The sequence below is a fragment of the Onychostoma macrolepis genome, chromosome 08 (genome assembly GCF_012432095.1).
Source record: "Onychostoma macrolepis isolate SWU-2019 chromosome 08, ASM1243209v1, whole genome shotgun sequence".
Classification (NCBI taxonomy): domain Eukaryota; kingdom Metazoa; phylum Chordata; class Actinopteri; order Cypriniformes; family Cyprinidae; genus Onychostoma; species Onychostoma macrolepis.
The window spans coordinates 2,113,966-2,134,482 of NC_081162.1; the positions used below are offsets into that span (position 1 = coordinate 2,113,966).

The 20,517-nt window shown below is 41.6% G+C and overlaps 1 protein-coding gene across 1 annotated transcript in view; it reads left to right on the top strand.

The window, feature by feature from the left end:
* The first annotated feature begins 447 nt into the window (after positions 1-447).
* Positions 448-20,517, top strand: part of plxnd1 (plexin D1) — a 62,096-nt gene continuing 42,026 nt past the window's right edge. Inside the window, 8 exon segments of the mRNA XM_058784669.1 lie at positions 448-1,978; positions 4,065-4,241; positions 9,287-9,418; positions 9,679-9,779; positions 13,207-13,336; positions 15,180-15,357; positions 15,595-15,703; positions 18,864-18,963. Coding sequence (XP_058640652.1) covers positions 752-1,978; positions 4,065-4,241; positions 9,287-9,418; positions 9,679-9,779; positions 13,207-13,336; positions 15,180-15,357; positions 15,595-15,703; positions 18,864-18,963 — 2,154 coding nt within the window. The 5' untranslated portion in view covers positions 448-751.

Consider the following 20,517-nt stretch of genomic DNA (forward strand, 5'->3'; position numbering starts at 1 on the left):
ATTTCTTGAGAAGTCGATCGTCTCTGTGACTGCAGTGCTGTAACATAATTGAAATCACTGTTCTACCATCAACTATATGCACTTTTCAGAAGGTTGATTATTATCCATTATTGAAGAGCACAAACAGAGAATATGTACGAATGATCCTTGACACCCTAAACAAATATAATGCAGTTTTCTAGTGGATGATTTCTTGTTATTGAGTTCAGATCTTTTTTGTCGGTGCTCATAAACAGATTATTATTGTGTGCTGTTCTAACGAGTTCTTTAAAGTAGACTACCTCATCATAAATATGTGATTATCAGTTTAGTAGCCTGTTTTAACATGTGCCATGCTGTTTCCCCGCTTTTTAGAATCGATTATGTAGTGAGCAAAAGCCTTTCTGGACCCCATAAACGTTCTCTCGTGCAGCTTCACGAGAGCGTCACCGCCCCATCCGAACTCACTCCACAGGAAGGACTTTTCAAACGGGCTCAAGTTCTGATGAACACAGGCGCGTCGCGGTGAATTCTCTAAAGTAGCAGTAAAGTACCTCATACTTGCTACATATATTTTTGTCAGCTGATTAGCACACGTTACACGGCGAGGCAGCGGGTCTCTCCAGAGAGACGCGGATCTCTATAAGGAAGCAGCGCTCGTCGTCACGTCATTCGTCAGGAAACGGTCTTTCCTCCCGGAGAGCTGCGCTCTTTTCCGCTGGCTCAATGCGCCTCACCGTCCAGAACCCGCGGAAGCCAGCCAGAAGGAAAAATGCCTCCTTCTCCAGCGGACAGACGCTCTCTGCGGCTCTTAGCGGCGGCTCTCGCCGTGTTTCTAACGGCTCTCCAAGCGCGCACGGCCGGCGCGCTCCAGATCCAACAGGCGTTCGCGTCTCCCAGCCGCACCAATAACTTTGTGGTGGACGCGGTGTCGCGGCGCGTTTACCTGGCCGCGGTCAACAGCCTGTACCAGCTGAACGCCACGCTCGCCAGGGAGGTGGAGACGCGCACGGGACCGGTGCTGGACAACCCGCTGTGCCACGCGCCGCAGCTGCCGCAGGCGACGTGCGAGCACCAGAAGACGCTCACCGACAACCACAACAAGCTGCTGGCGCTGGACCGCGCGCAGGGCGTGCTGCTGGCCTGCGGATCGGTGTTCCAGGGCTTCTGCGAGCTGCGCAGCATGGACAACGTGTCCCGGGTGGCCGTCCGGTTCCCGCAGGACGGCGCCACCGTGTTCCCCAGCATGCTCAACATCGCGGCCAACCACGAGAACGCGAGCACCGTGGGGCTCGTCTTCCGGAGTCACGGCGGCGCGGCGCGGCTGCTGGTGGCAGCGACCTACACGGGCGTGGGGAGCGAGTATTTCCCCAAGAACCACAGCAAAGAGGACCTGCGCTTCGAGAACACGCCCGAGATCGCCATCCGCTCGCTGGACACCGCGGACCTCGGCCGGCTCTTCACCTACGATATCAACCCCTCCGAGGACAACGTGTTCAAGATCAAGCAGGAGGTCAAGCAGAAGAACAAGCTCAGCTTCGTGCGCGCCTTCGTGCACAAGAGCTACTCGTACATCGCCATCAACAACGACGCGAACGCGGGTGTGAAGGAGAGCCAGCCCAACAGCATCCTGGCGCGCATCTGTCTGGATACGGACGCGCCGCGCAGGTCCGCGGAGAGCCGCAAGCTCACCGAGTCCTACATCCAGATGGGCCTCCAGTGCGGCTCCAGCGGGAACATCTACAGCCGCCTGCTCTCCATCTACCCCGCGGACATCATCAGCAGCGGCGGCGCGGCGGGCGTGGAGTCCCATCTGTTCGGGGTGTTCGCCCAGGCGGGCGGCCGGGCGGCCGTGTGCGCCTTCCGCGTGCTGGAGGTGGAGGAGAGGATCCGCCAGGGCCGCCGCAACTGCTCCAGCGGGCCCAACAGCAACGTGCAGGTGCTGGACAGCGTCATCCAGGGCTCCGGGGCCGAGTGCGAGCACAAGGGGGCCATCAAGGTGAGAGAGAGCGCTACAGGAGCCTCCGTGACTCAGTTATGATAACACAAAGATTCACGCCTGAGCACTGCGTTTGCTCTGAAAACACGCTGAAGTCATCGTTTATACTTGAATGCACACGAGCATAATTACGAGTATAGTTTACGTGGATTAATTGCAGGACCACTTCAAATTGTAAAAAACTGTAAAACTAAAAAGGAGACTAGAAATAGCGGCCAGGTCCAGCACATACATTAAACCTTCATTTCTTACGGATTTGGACGTAAATGTCATGACTGAATGGCCTTTAAATATCAAGGGTCAGTCAAAAAGTTGCAAAACGCAATAACTGCCCCAAAGGCCGTCAGAGACGTCGTGTTTCATTTACCTCACGTAATCGATATGATCAAATTATTACCCGATCTCATGAATGTGCGTGTCAATGGCAATGGTTTCTATTTAGCATACTATTTATACGCAGAAACGGACTTTGGTCTGCATATGATACGCAATTGGTAGGTTTAGGGGTGTGGGGTAGGTGCGTATTATATGCACGCCAACAAAGTTCGTATCATATGCACGCAAAAACTGCGTATTATATGCATGTCAAACACGTGCGTATGGTATGCACGCCAAAGTCAGTTTCTGCATATAAATATCACGTAAAATAAAAAATAATAATAATAATTCGTGCTATTGATACGCATTTTCATGAGAGCGGGCTTATGCTCAGACCGCAGTGTGGAGTTTCCTGAAACCCCTTCTGGAAAATGCAACTAAAACCAGCATCTGGACATTTTTATCTGGGTTATAAGCCTAATTCTACAAAATTATAGTCGCATTTAAATCGCAGCCAGCATTTTTTCTGTTAACTTTAAAACACTGTCCACATTTATCAAGTAAAACACAATTATTTTACATATAGGAGGATATCATAACAAGCTTTTAATAGTGCTTCATCTCAAACTCTTACTTTTGTTTAATTCATCCTGTCAGCTATCATTAATAGAGTAAAACAGAGCTGCCAGAGTTAAATCTCTTTCAGTGTGCCGAGACACTGATATGACACATTAATGTGAATGATTTGTGAAGCTGATGATGTGTAGAGCAGAACCGAAAGCTTTGCCCGTGGTGGCGTTTTAGCAGCAACAGAACTGAATGTCTTCATGTTTTCTGTTAGTTAGTTCACTGGTGAGCGTGTGATTGTATTACAGCCTGATGATGAAGACCGCGTTTAAGATCAACATCATCCAGCTAGTTTTAAATGTATGGCTGATCATACTGTACATGCACATCTGAGGTGAATTTCATGTAATATGAAAAATCTTTATCATTTGCAGCAAACGGCCGTGAAGCAGATTCTGGAGCATGCAGCTCATTTCTGAAAACATGCTGCTTTTATTATGTGAACATGAAGTTTTATAAGAAGCACATGCACGTCTGGTGTTTATTTAGTGTAGCTTTTGTGCCGTTGTCTTTGTTCTCATGTAGCTCTTTTTACGTAACTCAGTCTTTCCTATAAGGCCACACTCAGGCCTCCCCGAGCCCTGCTTTCATCGGAGTCTAACGACATCACAGCACGACTGGGTTTGGGTTAACGCTGCTCTGCTCAGTGTGTCTGATGGATTGCAGTCTGCAGGAGCGCAGGAGGTCACGGCGCTCAGGGGGAGAAACTCGTGAGAAAACTCCTCCGCCGAATTCTTTCTCTCCCCCGCTTGAGTTCCCGTCACCCTGCCATGAACCTCTCGCTCTGCGCTCGGGAAAACACACGCGTGAGCGCGGCTTTAATGAAGAACCCGTCGGATTCAACAATAGATTCATCAGCGTGTTAGAGGTTAAAGACAGCTGCGTTCTTCATCGGTTCTGATCGTTCTCAGGCTAATTGCGTATTAGTGGTGTTAGATACGGCAGGCACTGCTGTTGTTCATTTTAGGGTTATGGATCTGAATAACCCCTGACCCTCAGTAATCAGACCCAACCTGCGGCGCTGTTACTGTCTAAGCCACTCACGCTTTTCATTTGCCATGACAAACAAACATCATTAAGAGCCATACACATGAGAATATCACAGTTAATGTCACTCACTTCCATCCATTCTGTGTTCCAGCTTCAGGAGGAGCAGCTGAACTGTGGGGCCGCTCACCTGCAGCACCCGCTGGCTCTGAGGAGGCCCCTGAGGGCCCGACCCATCTACGAGGCCCCGGGCCTCAGCTCTATTGCTGTTGACAATGTCCACAACCGCACCGTTGTGTTCCTGGGGACCAGCAGGGGCCGACTACGAAAGGTGAGGCGGTGTTAGACCAAACAGCAGGAATGTGTGAAGCTACGCAGTCAGCTGGGTTGTGGGAACATTAGGCAGTGATTTCAATGTCAAAAGTCAACAAGCGTTTACCAAAGTGCTGTACAAGTGCACTCAGTGTAAAACAATAAACACGTAAAAACAAACATAAGACATAAGTTCAAACCCTTGTGTCAACACACTGAATCACCAGCTGATGGAAAGTCTCTGTTCAACCACAATAAATACCTCGCATATTGTGCACAAAACTATCATAGACAGTGACCTACTGATTAACAATAGTAAGAATGATTGCAGCCGGTGATTGAGAGGCTGTCAGGAACGGACTGAAATCTGTTGTCGAAGTCGGGGAGTGTTTGATCTGCTTGGTAAAGTTGACAAGAAACAGAAGTTGCGATCATCTTTTCCTCCCTGTTGTGATGTCTATCTGAGTGAAATGGCTTGATTTTGTTGATTGGGATTGGATTGGATGGTTGTGGTTTGCTAATTGCTGTGATCTCGTGTAAAGATTAGAAAGACACATTCATTTAAAAAAACACACACACAAAGATGTGCATGGATAAATCATTCACAATAAACTCTGCAATATTCCTTTTATAAATGAAAGTTTTCCATTTTGATTTCATTGAGGACTTTTAATGATGCATCCCTAATATATACCAAACCAGAACAGTATGTATACACCATGTGAAGTCTCTTAAAGGTGGCAGTGTGTGTATTTCATAACTGCAATGCTGTGATGAGAGGAACTGCTGTGAACACACACAGCATCCATGTTACAGCACATAGAAACACACCGCTTCAAATATTTGATCAATGCTCTTAAGGGTGTTTGCCCTGTACACAAAACTGTGTAAAGCATTCCTGGTGGTCCAGGCCACATGTCCTGCTGCTGTCTGTCTTCTTTTGTCTGTGTGTGTGTGTGTGTGTTTGTTGTGCTTCTTTGCACAGAGGGTCGGTTGTAAAGGGCTTCCAGCTGTATGAGATGAGCTCTGTTATCACGAGTCTCTTTCCCGCTGCAGGAACTACTGTCCTCTTTTTGTGTCGAGGAGGTGTTCTCTTCAGGTGTGTTGTTCAGCGCTCTAGGTCCAGGTAGTTCCTGTAGGAAATCAGCTGTGGCTCCACTATGGGTTTCTGGACATGTAAACATGTAAATACTGTGCTATACAGTAGTTGTTCAGTTCCATAGCATACGTGACCCTGGACCACAAAACCAGGCATTAGGGTCAATGTTTTCGAAATTAAGATTTATACATTATCTGAAAGCTGAATAAATAAGCTTTCCATTGATGTATGGTTTATTAGGACAATATTTGATATAACTATTTGAAAATGTCCAAATGAAGTTCTTAGCAATGCATATTACTAATCAAAAATGAAGTTTTGATATATTTACAGTAGGAAATTTACAAAATATCTTCATGGAACATGATCTTTACATAATATGCTAATGATTTTTGGCATAAAAGAAAAATCAATCATTTTGACCCATACAATATATTGTTGGCTATTGCTACGAATATACCTGTGCTGCTTAAAACTTGTGCTAGTTTTGTGGTGTAGGGTCATATATCAGAATGGCCTGATATTAGAAGATACCTATCTATAGAAATATATATACTGTACACATGGGTCAGTCAACAGAAATCATCTTCTAGAATCAATGGATAGTGCACACTTTCTGTTTCCTGGAACTTGTTTGTGAAATTTAAGTACATGTTCTGTTAAAGAAGTGTTTGTGTATATTCATTATTTTTGTTTGAATCTCATTTTTCGCTTCAGATAAAAGTATCTGTTAAACGCATGAATGTAAGTGGTATATTGCCATTATATCAACCATAGTCAGCTGCTCTTCAGATGGGGTGTGAGCAACCTAAACACACGCTTGCTTTTCAGCCATGAGGACTGTCCACTGACTGCTACTGTTTGCACTTATGATATTTAGTCCTCTCCTCTACCACTGTTCTTTACCTTTCTGCTTTGTAATGTTGTCATTAAAGCATTATTTAGTGTGTTTATGGCTGCTGAATTCAGTTAGGGACGTTTGCTCATCACACTGTAGGAGAAACATGAGCCACACAGTTACTCACACTGGCTAAAGATTATTCATGTGCACACGGCCTTAGAAAACATCTGCGAGCCTCAAACGTCTGAACAAAGGAGCTGTAATTAGGGCCAGATTCCAGGAAGGTGTGTCAGAGTCGCTCAGATCCAGCTCTTTGAGAGTGTTTCATTCACATAGATAAGGAGGATCTGGCTGCGGGGGTCTCGTGTGAAGAGCTCAGAAAAGGCTTTTTGTTTCCCTGCCAAAACACAGGGATGATGTCTGCGCAAGATGCGAGGCTCTGCTCACACACGTGTGTGTGTGTGTGTGTGTGTGTGTGTGAGAGAGTGTAAACTAACACACCTACACCAAATCTGCACAGCACTACTGATGTGTCTCTAGAGCTATACTGATGGTCTCAGGCAGTAATAACATGTTATTTATCATGGTATAAACCATATATTATGGTGGTTTATATAGTTTATAGTTTTATATTGTATTGTTAATGATATATTGTTATTGGTACACTGTTGTTACACCATGTAATGTCACGGTACAGTAATATCATGGTGGGTTCTGGTAGTTTTACATGTTTATTTAGTGTATTTCTGAGGTGTGGTTCTGACCGAAGCCAGCGGTCTGCTGAACACAGAGCTGCACTGTCCCGTCACAGACGCACTATAATCTGACTCTCATCTCTCACACAGCTTCTGAGCTCGTGAATACAGTGATAATGTGGGCAGTGTGCATCTCTGACTGGTTTGCGTGTATTTACTGCATAGCTATATGACTGTTTAAAGTGCTCATTTTATTCATATTCCATTATTTCATTCTTTTTTTTCTGTGAAGTCCACTTAAGATGTGAGTCAGGGTTTCTTGCTTTGAAGAGCAGCATTGTGATTGGCTGATCAGTGAAGAGCTGCTGATGTGTGAATGCTAATGATGATTTCTGTTTTGTTTCAGTAAATAGTCTGAGTGAAATGTAGAGAGTTCATGAATGCAAACAGTACAGTCTTTCCGTTTTCCACACCTTTTGAGTGTGTGTGTGTGTGTACTGGTTTTTGTGGTTTACGGGGACACAAATGTGTATAATAACATGGGTATGACAGAGGTATTACAATTTGAAGGTGGTTTATGAGGACACTGCCTATGTCCCCATAATTCAAAAGGATTAAAAAACATACTAAATGGTGTTTTTTGAAAATCTAAAAATGCAGACAGTCTCCTGTAAGGGGTAGGTTTAGGTGTAAGGTTGGTGTAGGGCAATAGCACATACAGTATAAAAACCATTACGCCTATGGAGAGTCCCCATAAACCACAAATACCAACATGTGTGCGTGTGTGTGTGTGTGTCGTGCGGGTGGTTCGATGCTGCTGCTGATGGTTTCAGGAGTGTGTGTAATGTGATTTGGGACGGTGAGATAAGCTTATTTAGGGATCTGTGTTAGTAGAGTCTAATTCAATTAGAGCTCAACCTCTGCTTATCCGTCTGTCCTTCTTTCTTTCTTTCTTTCTGTCTGTCTGTCTGTCTTTCTAGCTGTCTGTCTGTTCATCTGTTCATATATACAGTACTAGCACTTACATTCATGCTTGTGGCAGCTGCACTGTACAGAATAGAGTAAGCTTTGTTTTAACTTCCACTGGCCTTTTAGTTAGGACACACACACACACACACACACACACACACAGTGTGTTAGGCTAAATCCACATTATTCTGGTTAAATTGGTCTTCTCAAATGAGGTGGCAAAGTTTTTTTTTTTTTTTATCAAATGTAAATTGTTAAATCAAATGTTCCAGTCAGTTAAAAGCCAAGTATGAATCTCAGTTAGTGTTTTTAACCATTTTACTTTTATTCCAATATAATAGTTCAAGGCAGTAACAATTTAAATGTTTTATTTGTGAACTTATTTTCTTTTTAATAATTAACTTTTAAGTATTTTTGAATGTTTCGAATCATCAGTTATCAAAGCTCTGTAAATATTGGTCACAGACACGGAGTGAGCAAGCTGATTACTCACTAAAACTCCCACAGATCATGTTTTCAGGGCTTTTCAAGTCTTATTTTGATTTACTTACTTTTTAAAATCAGTCTTCACATTAACGCTATTATATTGCCCATTCAGACTGAATCACAAATGCACATGAACACAAGAGGCAGGATTTATCACATGAACCAATCTCAGCCGAACATAACCAATCATATCGTGATGAAGGCATTGCCCCCTTTCACGTGACTTTCCCCCATTCATTCTCAATTACCCCCCACTAAACCCAGCGCAGGCTTTAGAGGGTCTGTTAAAACTCAATGTGCTGAGGGGAGGCACGACAGACGCAGACTCCCGCTGTAACTTTACCTGCTAGAAAAAAACAGTCATGATTTTTAAAATGCCTGAAAGCCCATTACAGCGCCTGTGCTGGATCCTAAAAAAACATGCTCAAACTCTCTCCATTGTTTCATCCATCCAGACAGACAGCTGTTGAGTGCAGTCGAGGTGAATGCAGTGTGTGTGTGTGTCTGAACTGATGAAACTTGTCTACATTTGCAATTAGCACTTTGTCTCCGAAGGTTGATTTTGGCGATGATGAGAAATGTTTCACACCCACCGACTGTTCTCCTGCTCTTTTCTCAACATTCAGAAGATGCTAATTATAGTGAATTATGATACCATATTATTATCGCACTCTTCCTCTCATCTGCTGCCTCCTCATTTAAAGCTAGGTGTCATGGAGAGGCAGTGAGGAAGAACAGATTGCTCTGAAATAGAAAAAGCACTGTGAGATACAGTATATACTGAACACAGTGGTGATAAACGCACATGTGACGGTCACATGCTGTCCAGTGCTGTCCAGTCATCATCATCATGGAAAAAAAACTTTTTAGTTCAGTTAGTGTAATGTTGTAATGTATCTGTCAGCCCAATCAGATAATGAGTCAAGAGAAAGATGTGGCCCATTGCATGTGTTGAATCATGTGTTTCTCTACAGCTGTCTCTGCTGGCTAACCTGTCCGTGGCTAATCAGTGGTCACTAAAACTCGCCGCTAACGAACCCGTTCACCACATCATGACCTTCGACCCCAGCGACCACAACTACCTGTACCTGATGACCACACACCATGTGAGTACTGTGACCTGCGACTTTATCACAGAATGATTTGGAAATAAATCAGTTCATTATATTCTAAGGATATTTTAAGCTGTTTGTGTCATGTGTGTGATCACGTTCAGCCGTGAGTGAGTTTGGCATGTGAGATGATGAGAGAGCGCTGTGTGAGAGCTGTGAATCTCAGCATATGACTGTGTGTTAGTCTGATGCTCACAAGCGTGTGTGTGTGTGTGTGTGTGTGTGTGTGTGTGCGTGTGCGTGTGTGCGCTCAGCTCCTACGGGTCCAGGTGTCTGCGTGTGGACAGTACAGCTCCTGCAGCGAGTGTGTGAGCGCCGGCGATGCCCACTGCGGCTGGTGCACACTGGAGAGAAGGTAAAACACTCGCTCTCGAACAGAGAAATGAAGCAATGATTTTCCAGGATCACATCTTAATTAGCAGACTATATGGTACTCATATGGTACTTTTTAATCACTTTTGAGCTCACATGCACCCATCTCCATTCACTATCACTGTGTGGAAAACAGTTTCTGCTAAACAGCATCTTTCATGTCTGAGAGCAGAAAGAAAGTCAAAGGTTTTTGGAGAAGTGTCCCTTTGGGATTTAGTGACCGTTAAGCAAAGAATGACAAAATGGCACGAGTGGAATTTGTCGAGCTGCATGTTTCAGAGCTTGAGATGTTTTGGGCTGGATTTCCTGTGGAGTTTATCTTTGTTCAAGGGTTTTCCTGAATGTCTGGAATTGAAATCAAAAGTCACTGGGTGAAAGGCTCAGACGAAGCAGCACAGTCGTTCTCTGCTTCACTCAGTCCTCACATCTATATGTGCTAATTGTTCTCATGATAGTGGCTCTTTCAGAGGAAAATGTCAAACTGCACTGAGAGACTTTTCATCCCGTCTGTGTGAGAGACAGAGGTGGACAGTAACAAAGTACATTTCCTTGAGTACTGTACTTAAGTACACTTTTTGAGTATCTGTACTTTGCTTGAGTATTATTTTTTTCTGGAAACTTGCGACTTTAACTTCACTACATTTGAAAGACAAATATCCTACTTTTTACTCCGCTACAATTATATTAAGGTCCCCAAGTAGAAAGTCGTTATATGTAGCAGTTTTTCCAGTGTGCGCATTTTCTGTGAAAATCCGGCCTGCGATCTGTCAGGACCTCCCAGTGTTGCCAAGTCTGACAGTATGTGTAATCCTGCAGTTTTCCGCCTAGATTTGAATAGGTATTTGGCTGATTTTTTTTACGCAAATCTAGCAACCTCGCTACCTTCCCCCGCTAAACTAATGTAAACGTCTGCACTACTGCGCAGCTAAAAGCGCTCTAAAAAGGCAAGATAATAAAAGATGAAAAAGGCACATATTTATAGTGTGGTGTGATCATCTGTGTGTTCACCACGTTGATTTTAAAGAGACAACTGTATGTGATGCCTTACGTAGGCCGAGCGATACGATCAAAGATCATAGAAGACAAATGTTGCACCTTGATCTACATGACAAAGAAAATGTATAGTTTTTATTATGTGTGAACTCGCATGCGTATGTGTTAACTCATTAAAGCTCTTTGGAAAAGTAACCATGTTTTTACTACAGTAACTAGTTTAACTATGGTATTTGCAGTAAAATCACAGTATCCACAAATTGAGTATTCTCTCACTATAGTAAGCATAATTATGCTATTTGTAGTAAAACTACAGTAACCACAAATTTAACAGTTTCATTATAGTAACTATAGTTTAATATTTGTAGTTAAACTATGGCAATACAAATGGTAGGCTATATATGTGTCAAAAATGACTGCTACCATATATAAAAACCTTACTACTCAGGCCTACTGGCAAATTGCTGCTAAAAACTGCTCAAGGAAGTATATAAATCTGACCATTATTATATTGTCAAAACACTGTATATATATATATATATATATATATATATATATTATTATTATTTTTATTTTTTATTTTTTTTTTTTTATCAAACAAGTGATCAATAAGTAGGTTAAATGATCACACAGGTCAAATTATTTTACTTCACTTTTTTACAACTTTGGAATCTAAACTGGTAATTGATAAGAATTGAAATCAATAAGTATTCATTTCTTATAAAATTCAAACAATACCCAACCCTAGCCACGTTGTGAACACTAGCATTTTATGAACACTGATCAGTTGATGGCAAAAATCAAAAAGATGGTTATTTGGTGCAACCTTCACACCCACGGCCATACTGAGAGAGTATGTTCCAGTTTTCTAAAAAGACTAAAGATTTGTTTTCTTTTCAATGTTTTCATTTTTGCCTAAAATGAACCATATCATAGACTTCAATATCTCTTTGAAAAAGAACTTTGTAACTTTTAAACAAGTATTAAAATGAGTTCAGTGTAGTTGTAGGAGTGTTAAATAAAAAATAAAGATGATTATCTTCATTCAGTTGCTCCATTTCTATAGGTTTGGTAACACAAAAGCTCTTAATTCCAAAGATAATACAAGCTAATCAGTGTATTCAGTAGGTTGCATTAGTGGCATAAGGTATTGTAAGTATACAACAATGCGACAATAAAACAATGCATTTACTTTTTACTTTTGATACTTAAGTATTTTTAAAAGCATGTACTTTTGCATTTTACTTAAGTAAAAACCTGTCTGTACAACTTTCACTTGTAGTGGAGTAGTATTTGACCAGTAGTATCTGTACTTTCACTCAAGTAATGAAGTTGTGTACTTTGTCCGCCTCTGGCGAGAGAGAGAGTCTGCATACATGATAAGGCCAATACTCTATTTTATTGCAAATGCATTTTATTAAATAAAAGTTTCTGTTGTAATTCGTATTTTGTTTCGTGTATTGCAATGACATGGATGCCGCCCAATGGACGGCGAAGGCAAGGAAGGCCAAAAAGACAAGGCGAAGTACATTCTAAGAGGATTTAAAGTGAGCTGGCGTTAAATGGGAAGAAATTGAATCCCATACAGCCAATCGCTATCAGTGGAATTTGCTTGCTGCCCAATGTGCCCTGTAGCACAGACAGACCTAAGAAGAAGAAGAGTTGTAATTCGTATTTGATTAGTCAGCCTAACTAATTGGACAATTGGATTACAGTTGAAGGATTTCACATCCATTCAACAAAAAACAAAATATCTGTTCAGACTAAACTTTGTATCTGGATGTTTCTGTAATTTCTCTTTAAGCTGCTCTTGTATCTTACTGCCGTCTCTGACTCTCTGTTTTCTCCGGCTGAGAGTCTGTCTGGACTTAACATCAGATCTATATCTCATTGCTCAGTAAAGTACAGTAGACAGACCTTCATGATGTTCAGGCCCTTTACTCCCTAACAGTCCCCATTATAAAAGGAGAGGAGCTCATTTAATGCTGTTTTATGTGTGTTCAGTGGGTCTTTAGGAGCAAAAGGGGTCAATAATATATACAGTATGATGATTTCATCCAAAGTGTCTTAGACTGCATCATGGTGAGCGGTTCATTCTGTGGATATTGAAACCATGACCTTTACTACTGCTGTTTATGATTTATGTATTATCATTTCAGATTGAGCATGAAATCTTTGACTGAAAATGCTTCCAAAATATTTCATTTCATATGCTTATTTTACTCATTTTTGTTAACATACAGAATGCTGCTTGTATTGTATTTAACATTCAACAGAATATGAAAATAATAATTGGAAAATGTGTGAAATCTTGTGTATCCAATAGTCAGAGTTCACCAAACCTAAACTAACAGAAGCCTGAGCCTATGTGTTTGTGTGTGTGTGAGTGTGTGTTTGATGTGTGTGTTGTGCCGCAGGTGTTCGGTTCAGAAGGACTGCTCCAGCGGGACTCTGGGCCGCTCGTGGATCAGCACAGGGGACGGAGTCCAGCAGTGTCCCTCCATGACCATCACACCCTCAGAGATCAGCCGCTCCGCTCACATGAGGGTACACACACACACGCACGCACACAAACACACACTCACTGCAGTCAGTGCTCACTTTATGAGCATGTTTGTGCAGTGAACTGATTTACATAATTCATTGCAAGTAAAACAACAGAGACAATGTGTGCAAATAAACAACACTATAAACGAGATGCAGCCTATTCTTAGTAAACTCACAGACAACCAGTCTAAAGTGTGTGTGAAAGCATCTCAGCAGAACACTGGCTCTGATCCTTCACTTCATCTGTAGCTCCTACGATACATCAGATTCTGAGATGAAGATTTCAAGACTATATGAAGCTCAGATTGCAGGCTGTTCATTGTAAGTGTTGCTCTTACATGTGAAAGATCTTATGTGAAGGATATTTGAGGTAATTAGGTGAGCTTCTGTCCTGGATGGATCTCTCGCTGTCAGAGGAAATGACTCTTCAGCCCAAACAGGAAACAGGAAACAGGCAGCACTGTCAGGAAGTCTGCCATCCTGACAACAATAGAGCTCAATGTGGCGTGTGATAGCAGAGATGAGTGTGTGAAGAGAGAGGATTCCTGTTACTCTCAGAGACGCTCTGGAACACCCAGAGTCTGCTGGCTTACAGTTACTGGTCAAGAAAAACAGTCTGGGTCATTTTTCACCCTAAAATCCAAAGAACAGCAAAGCATTATATTTGCATAAACAAAATGAAGCTTTTTTGTTTAGAATTATTAGTTAAGTTAAGCACACAGATTTCCTCTTCCTGTCTTGTGGTTTTAGGGTGAGCTGTGGCTGTGTTTTGTGTGGTTGACGCTGATGCAGAGGCAGTGTGTGTGTGTGTGTACCTGGTATTCACTATGTGAATCTGTAGTTTTTTGAAAATCTAAAAAAACTGAAAGTTTCATGTGAGGTGTAGGTTTGTGTGTAGGGTTGGTGTAGGGCGATAGAAAATACAGTTTGTACTGTATAAAAACCATTACGCCTATGGGATGGCCCCAGAAACACATGTCTTGACACACACATTCACACAACGTGTTTGTGTGTGAGTGTGTGTGTCAAGTCACGTCACCATTATTTATATAGTGCACTTTTTCACAATGCCGATTGTGTCAAAGCAGCTTTACAGTATTAAACAGGGAAATAGTGTTCCGTTCTCCTCTGGCCAGATGAAATCAGCAGTTTAATTCTAGGCTGCAGCAAAGTCAGATTGAGCAGAGGACTCATCTGGTTCCTGTGGTCTTCTGCCGATGACTGTCTAGCAGATAAGGTCTTTGGAAAGGATCTGTCTCTGGGGCTCATCTAGTTGTCCTGGTCTCTGCTGACATTCAGGGCTGTAGAGGTCATCTCTAGGTGCTGATCCACCATCTGGGCTGGATACAGACTGGATCTGGTGGCTACGGTGACCTCGGAATAAGAAAGAAACAGACTAATATTAGTGTAGATGCCATTCTTCTTACGATGTAACAAGTACATCGGGTAATGCAGCCTAACAATCATTTAACAGATTTGAATATTAGAAATGTGTTAGTATGTTTTGTGTAAGCCAGGTTAAACAGATGGGTTTTTAATCAAATTGGTATGTTTCACCGGGCCACGAAGAAATATAGAGCTGAGTATCATCAGCATAACAGTGAAAGCTAACACCATGTCTCCTGATAATATCTCCCAAGGGTAACATGTAAAGTGTGAAAAGTAACGGCCCTAGTACTGAGCCTTGAGGTACTCCATACTGCACTTGTGATCGATATGATACCTCTTCATTCACTGCCACGAACTGATGGCGGTCATATAAGTACAATTTGATGTGATGTGTGTGTGTGTGTGTGTGTAGCATGTACAGTGGTAGCATTTGCTGATCATCTGTTCCTCTCAGGACGTGGGGATCCTGATCAATGGCAGTGTGCCAGATCTGCAGGGTCTGCAGGTGGAGTGTGATTATGGCGTGGGAATCCCCACAAACGCCACCGTACATCTGGACTACGGCACAACCCAGATCCAGACCTGCCCTCTGCCGCCCCCACGCATGTATCCCACAATCCCCTTCGGCACAGGTACATACACAAACACAGCTTGCTCTGAATCTTTGCTAAATAATTCCGGCTGAAGTTCTTAGAAACATTCAGTACATTTACACAAGAACAACTTCAGCCGGAATTATTTAGCAGCCAGAAACACATAATGTACAATCTCATGTATTTTGCTAGAAGATGCTGAGACATTATTGAAATTTCAGCCCAGAATATGTTTAGTGTCTTATATGTAGTGTAGAATGATTTGTCTGTCTTTAGATCACGTCACCATCCCTGTGGCCATCAGGGTTAATGGTGTTCCTGTGGTTTCTGGAAATTTCACCATTTACGATTGTGAACGAACAGGACAAATCCACCACAAAACTGCGTGAGTAAACACACACATGCACACACACACACACATGTTCGTTTTTGTGAAAAGTGGGGACATCCCATAGGCGTAATGGTTTTTATACTGTACTTACTGTCTGTGCTATTGTCCTACACCAACCCTACACCTAAACCTACCCCTTACAGGAGACTGTGCATTTCAACTTTCCCCAAAAAACCTCACTCTGTATGATTTATAAGCATTTTGAAAAGTGGGGACATGGGTCAATGTCCTGAGATGTCACCTGTCATACCTTTGTCATTATACAAATCTATGTCCTGACTTTTCACAAAAACGCGCGCACACACACACACACACACACACTGGTATTCCTATCATTATGGGTTCATTCCATAGGCGTAATGGTTTTTGTACTGTACAAACTGTATTTTCTATCCTCTTTCTTACTCTAACCCTACACCTAATCCTACCCCTCACACACAACTAGGCACTTTTACATTCTCAAAACATTAATTCTGTGTGATTTATAAGCTTGTTTCCTCATGGGGACATAAAAGATTTCCACACAAGGTCAAAATCTACTGGCATTTTATATTACATAACTATATGATGATATTTTGTTTTGGATAATCCAGTGAACGAAAGGTTCTTCATCTCTTTTTTCTCTTTTTATTTGGAACTTGACAAGATTATTCATGAACTAGTGGATCTTACTCTACATCTATGAAGCATAACATTATATTCCACACAAATCTGTATTCTGTGGTGTAGTAAAGGTATAGTAAAGTCTGTGCCATATTTCTGCTGTGACAGTACATATGCTGTTATCATAAAGCATAGTCTTCAGATGGAAAGAGCGGTGTAAAAGTGCTGCGTGCCTGTCAGGTACGTGTCAGTTCATTTACATCTGTTGATCTGTGAAGGTGATAATAAGCTCAGGGCTGCAGGAGAGGCAGTGCAATATATAATTTCACATCTGTAACAGCATCATCCGCATGTTAACATAGTTTAAATAATTCATACCAGTGCACACTCTTCACACTGATCTATATATGACTCTCAGAGGCTAAACCGAGCCAGATTCTCCACCGCCAACACCTGAGCACAACACACAACAGACTCTGAGAATGAAAAGCTCTGGTCAGATTTCACCACACAATCAAAAGAAAAATATTACTTTACAAAATCATACCATTATAAAACAAAGATTTTCTTTATGCAAAACACACACACACACACAGTCTGGTCAGCTATCCTTGTAGGGACTCTCCATAGACGTAATGGTTTTTATACTGTACAAACCGTATTTTCTATCGCCCTACACCAACCCTACACCTAAACCTACACCTCACATGAAACTTTCTGCATTTTTACATTTTCAAAAAACTTTATTCCGAATGTTTTATAAGCTTGTTTCCTCATGGGGACCTAATAAATGTCCACACAAGGTCAAAATTTACTGGTGTTACTATCCTTGTGGGGATATTTGGACCCCATAATGTGATAAATACCAGGTACGCACACACACACACACACTAAACACACACTGTGGCCCCCCAGAGAGACTCTCAATCAGACATCAGTCACACCATCATGAGAGATACAGTCTCTGACCGCAGTAACACCCCACTGACTCTCTGTCACACACACACACACACACACAGAGAGAGAGAGAGAGAGAGAGCAGTGCTGGAGTTTATCTTAAACAAACACACAGTGCCTCGTTCAGTCTGTGATAGCGGTGTGATGAATGCTGGGGTAATTGTGTGACTCCGCTGAGGCTCATCAGTGTTTGTGAGGATGAGAAGACTCTCAGCACTGTTTCACTGTTCTGATCTCTGGTCTGTTAGTCAGCATGTTTCAAGCGTGCACACGTTTACTGAGAGACTCGGCCGCTCCTCACATTCACGTGTGTTATCTGTGTGCTCATACAATCAAACTGGGTTTATTTACACACATGTAGGCCACAGTGTTGAGAAGGTTACTTTGGAAAAGTAATCGGTTACAGATTACAAGTTACCCTATTTAAAATGTAACAAGTAATGTAACTGATTACATTTTATTGCTTTTTTATTACTTTTCTAAATTTCTAGCATTTTTTTTCAACTGATTAACAGTTGAAAACATTCAATAGAAATTAAGAAAAGTAATAAAAAAGTAATCAAGCACAGCCACCACAAAATCAGACTTTAGCACCAATTTTTACTTTGAGATTGTTCTGAGGTTAAATACAGATTTAAAATCATAAAATATAGTTGAATAGATATGATACTGTTTTTTAAATCTAATCTTTGCATAATTATGACAAAAAACACTGACATCTAATAATGCTCTGAAAAAAAAAAAACTGTTAATCTTAAAGAAAATAAAGCATTACAGTTACATTTATTTTGTAATTAAATTACATAATTATTTTACATGTAACTAGTTGAACACACTTCTGCAGTCCTAAAGCAGAGCTGTAAGCTGAAAGGTTTGACGGGGTGTGATCTAAAAAAGTTTGAGAAGCACATGCACTGCTTTCTCTTAGTTGTTTTTATTTATTTATTTTTCATTTTTTTTACAATGACTAGGATCAGTTTCTCAGTACTTGGGTCACTCTTTCAGTGAGCACAACAGCGTCTGTGTGGCTGAACTGTGGATCGTTTATCATTGCTTTGACACAAAATACATTCAGTGACATCTTTCAAATCACATGAATTCATTTCTCTCTCAGAAACACAAAAAACATCAGAACTCAGTGGACCTACAGGCCGATTTGTGCCTTTACATACTTAAAATAAACTGTTGAAAGCCTAAACATAATACAAAACTGAATAAGACAGCAATGCCATATTGAAATATATTCCAAATGTAAACAATGAAATACTATCAAAACCATTCGATGTAGCTGAACACCTGCACAGCAGTTAAAGCTGTTTCTATACTGAGAAATAGTGAAAAATGTGCCCTAGAGATTGAAAAAGTTGTAAATAATGATGTTCAGAATGCTGCTATTCAGCAAAAAGCCATGTAACACAAGCTGATTTCATGATGGTGTGTAAATATTGTCCAAGCTGGCTATCTGGCTATTTCATACGAATTAATGCTCTCTGACTCGTATATGTAAACCCTGAGAGTGAAGGTCCGTCCCTGATGAGTGTGAGTGTGTGTGTGTGTGTGTGTGTGTGTGTGTGTGTGTGTGCGTGTCCTGCAGGTGCACGAGCTGTCTGAGCACGGCCTGGCGCTGTTACTGGGACCCGCAGCTCAATCTGTGTGTTTCCAGCAAAGAAAACACCCTAAATGTCCTTCTGGAGGTGAGCGGCGCTGCATCATACACTCACATCTGCTCATTCATATAGCACCATACACTGGGTTCACATCGAGTCACAAATATGATTTAAGTGTCAGATGGGACAGAGATCGCTTCAGGTTTTATAGAGCTTATCCCAAGGTAAGGCCAGAGAAGGCAGTATAGATCGATTCTCTGTCCAAACCCATCCGCACCTCATCATGAATAATGTGTCCTCAGCAGAGAACGCAATCCCAGCATGCACTGCAACAAGCTCAGGGAAGTAATTCTTTCAAGGTAGTGGATGGAGCAAGAGAAATCTTCAGTGTAACACTGAAATCGGCTTACTTATTCAATATATCTGCTTTAGACACAAGCCAAAATGTTGTGTAAGTCAATGTAATATTTTTGGCTTTTTACCCCTAGTGAAAAATAAATATATTTAAATGTATTTGAAATATATTTATTTCATGCTAAGTATACTACAAATACATTTACATATTTATGAGCTTAATAAAATACCCTGCTATTGTACTTTTAGTATACTAAACTGGTAAACTTATAGTCTGCTAGATTGGAACGACTGATTTTGTGCTTAATGCACTTTAATTGTGCAGAAGTAGTGCTGAGGTCCAACTAAAGATACACTGAAGTATATTTGATCGTGCTAAAGTGGAACTACAGCAAGTATACTTCAGCTACACTCTAAATATCTTGCTTTTAAAGACGATATTATTCAAAGATAGGGATGCAGCGATTTACCGGTTTTACGATTAACCGCGCTTTAAAACGTCACGGTTAATTAATCGTAAAGGCTCCGCTACACCGAGTGTTTCTGTTGTATGGAGTGGAACTGTTGAAACATGAGCAAAACGAAAACAAAGTTACACTAGCGGTGCACCAGCTTAAAATGCCGTGCTTATCAGAGACACGGAGGCTACTAGATTAACTATGACAGAGGAACCAAACAGCGATCCTTTATTTCCACCAGAGAAATGACTGAAGTCGATAGTGTGGGACCATTTCGGGTACATCAATATTGCCGTAAAAATCGCTGTTAAAGAGTGAATACATAAAGGATAATGCACAGCTAGCCAACCTGTTCTCGCTGTGCAATAAACGATTTTAATGCACGACGTGAAGGCAAGGACCACCTGATGCGACGTTCGTTAGCTCGAACATTCTGCCGCTTCAGAGATAAAATAGTGCGGTGAGAGAGAGAGAGAGAGAGAGAGCGTGTGAATTAGCCTACCTGCATCTGCGCATCACTACAAACAATGAAGATTTGAGTTTAGTTATTTAAACAGTCATTTTACCCCCTCTTTGCTGATTAATATAATGTAGCGATCCAGTATCTAAGCTATTTTATTAATGAAAGTCGCTGGGCAGCGTTGACAACACGTTTCTGTCCTCCTAAATGTTTGTGTGGGCAGCTCGATCTCGATCTCACAAACCAAAATAATAGACATGATTTTCTCAGGCCTTATGTAAAAACAGATGAATAAAGATTATTAAAATGAATAAGTATGGATGACAGTTGATTACAATAATAGTTTAGTTTATTCCCCTCATTAGTAAC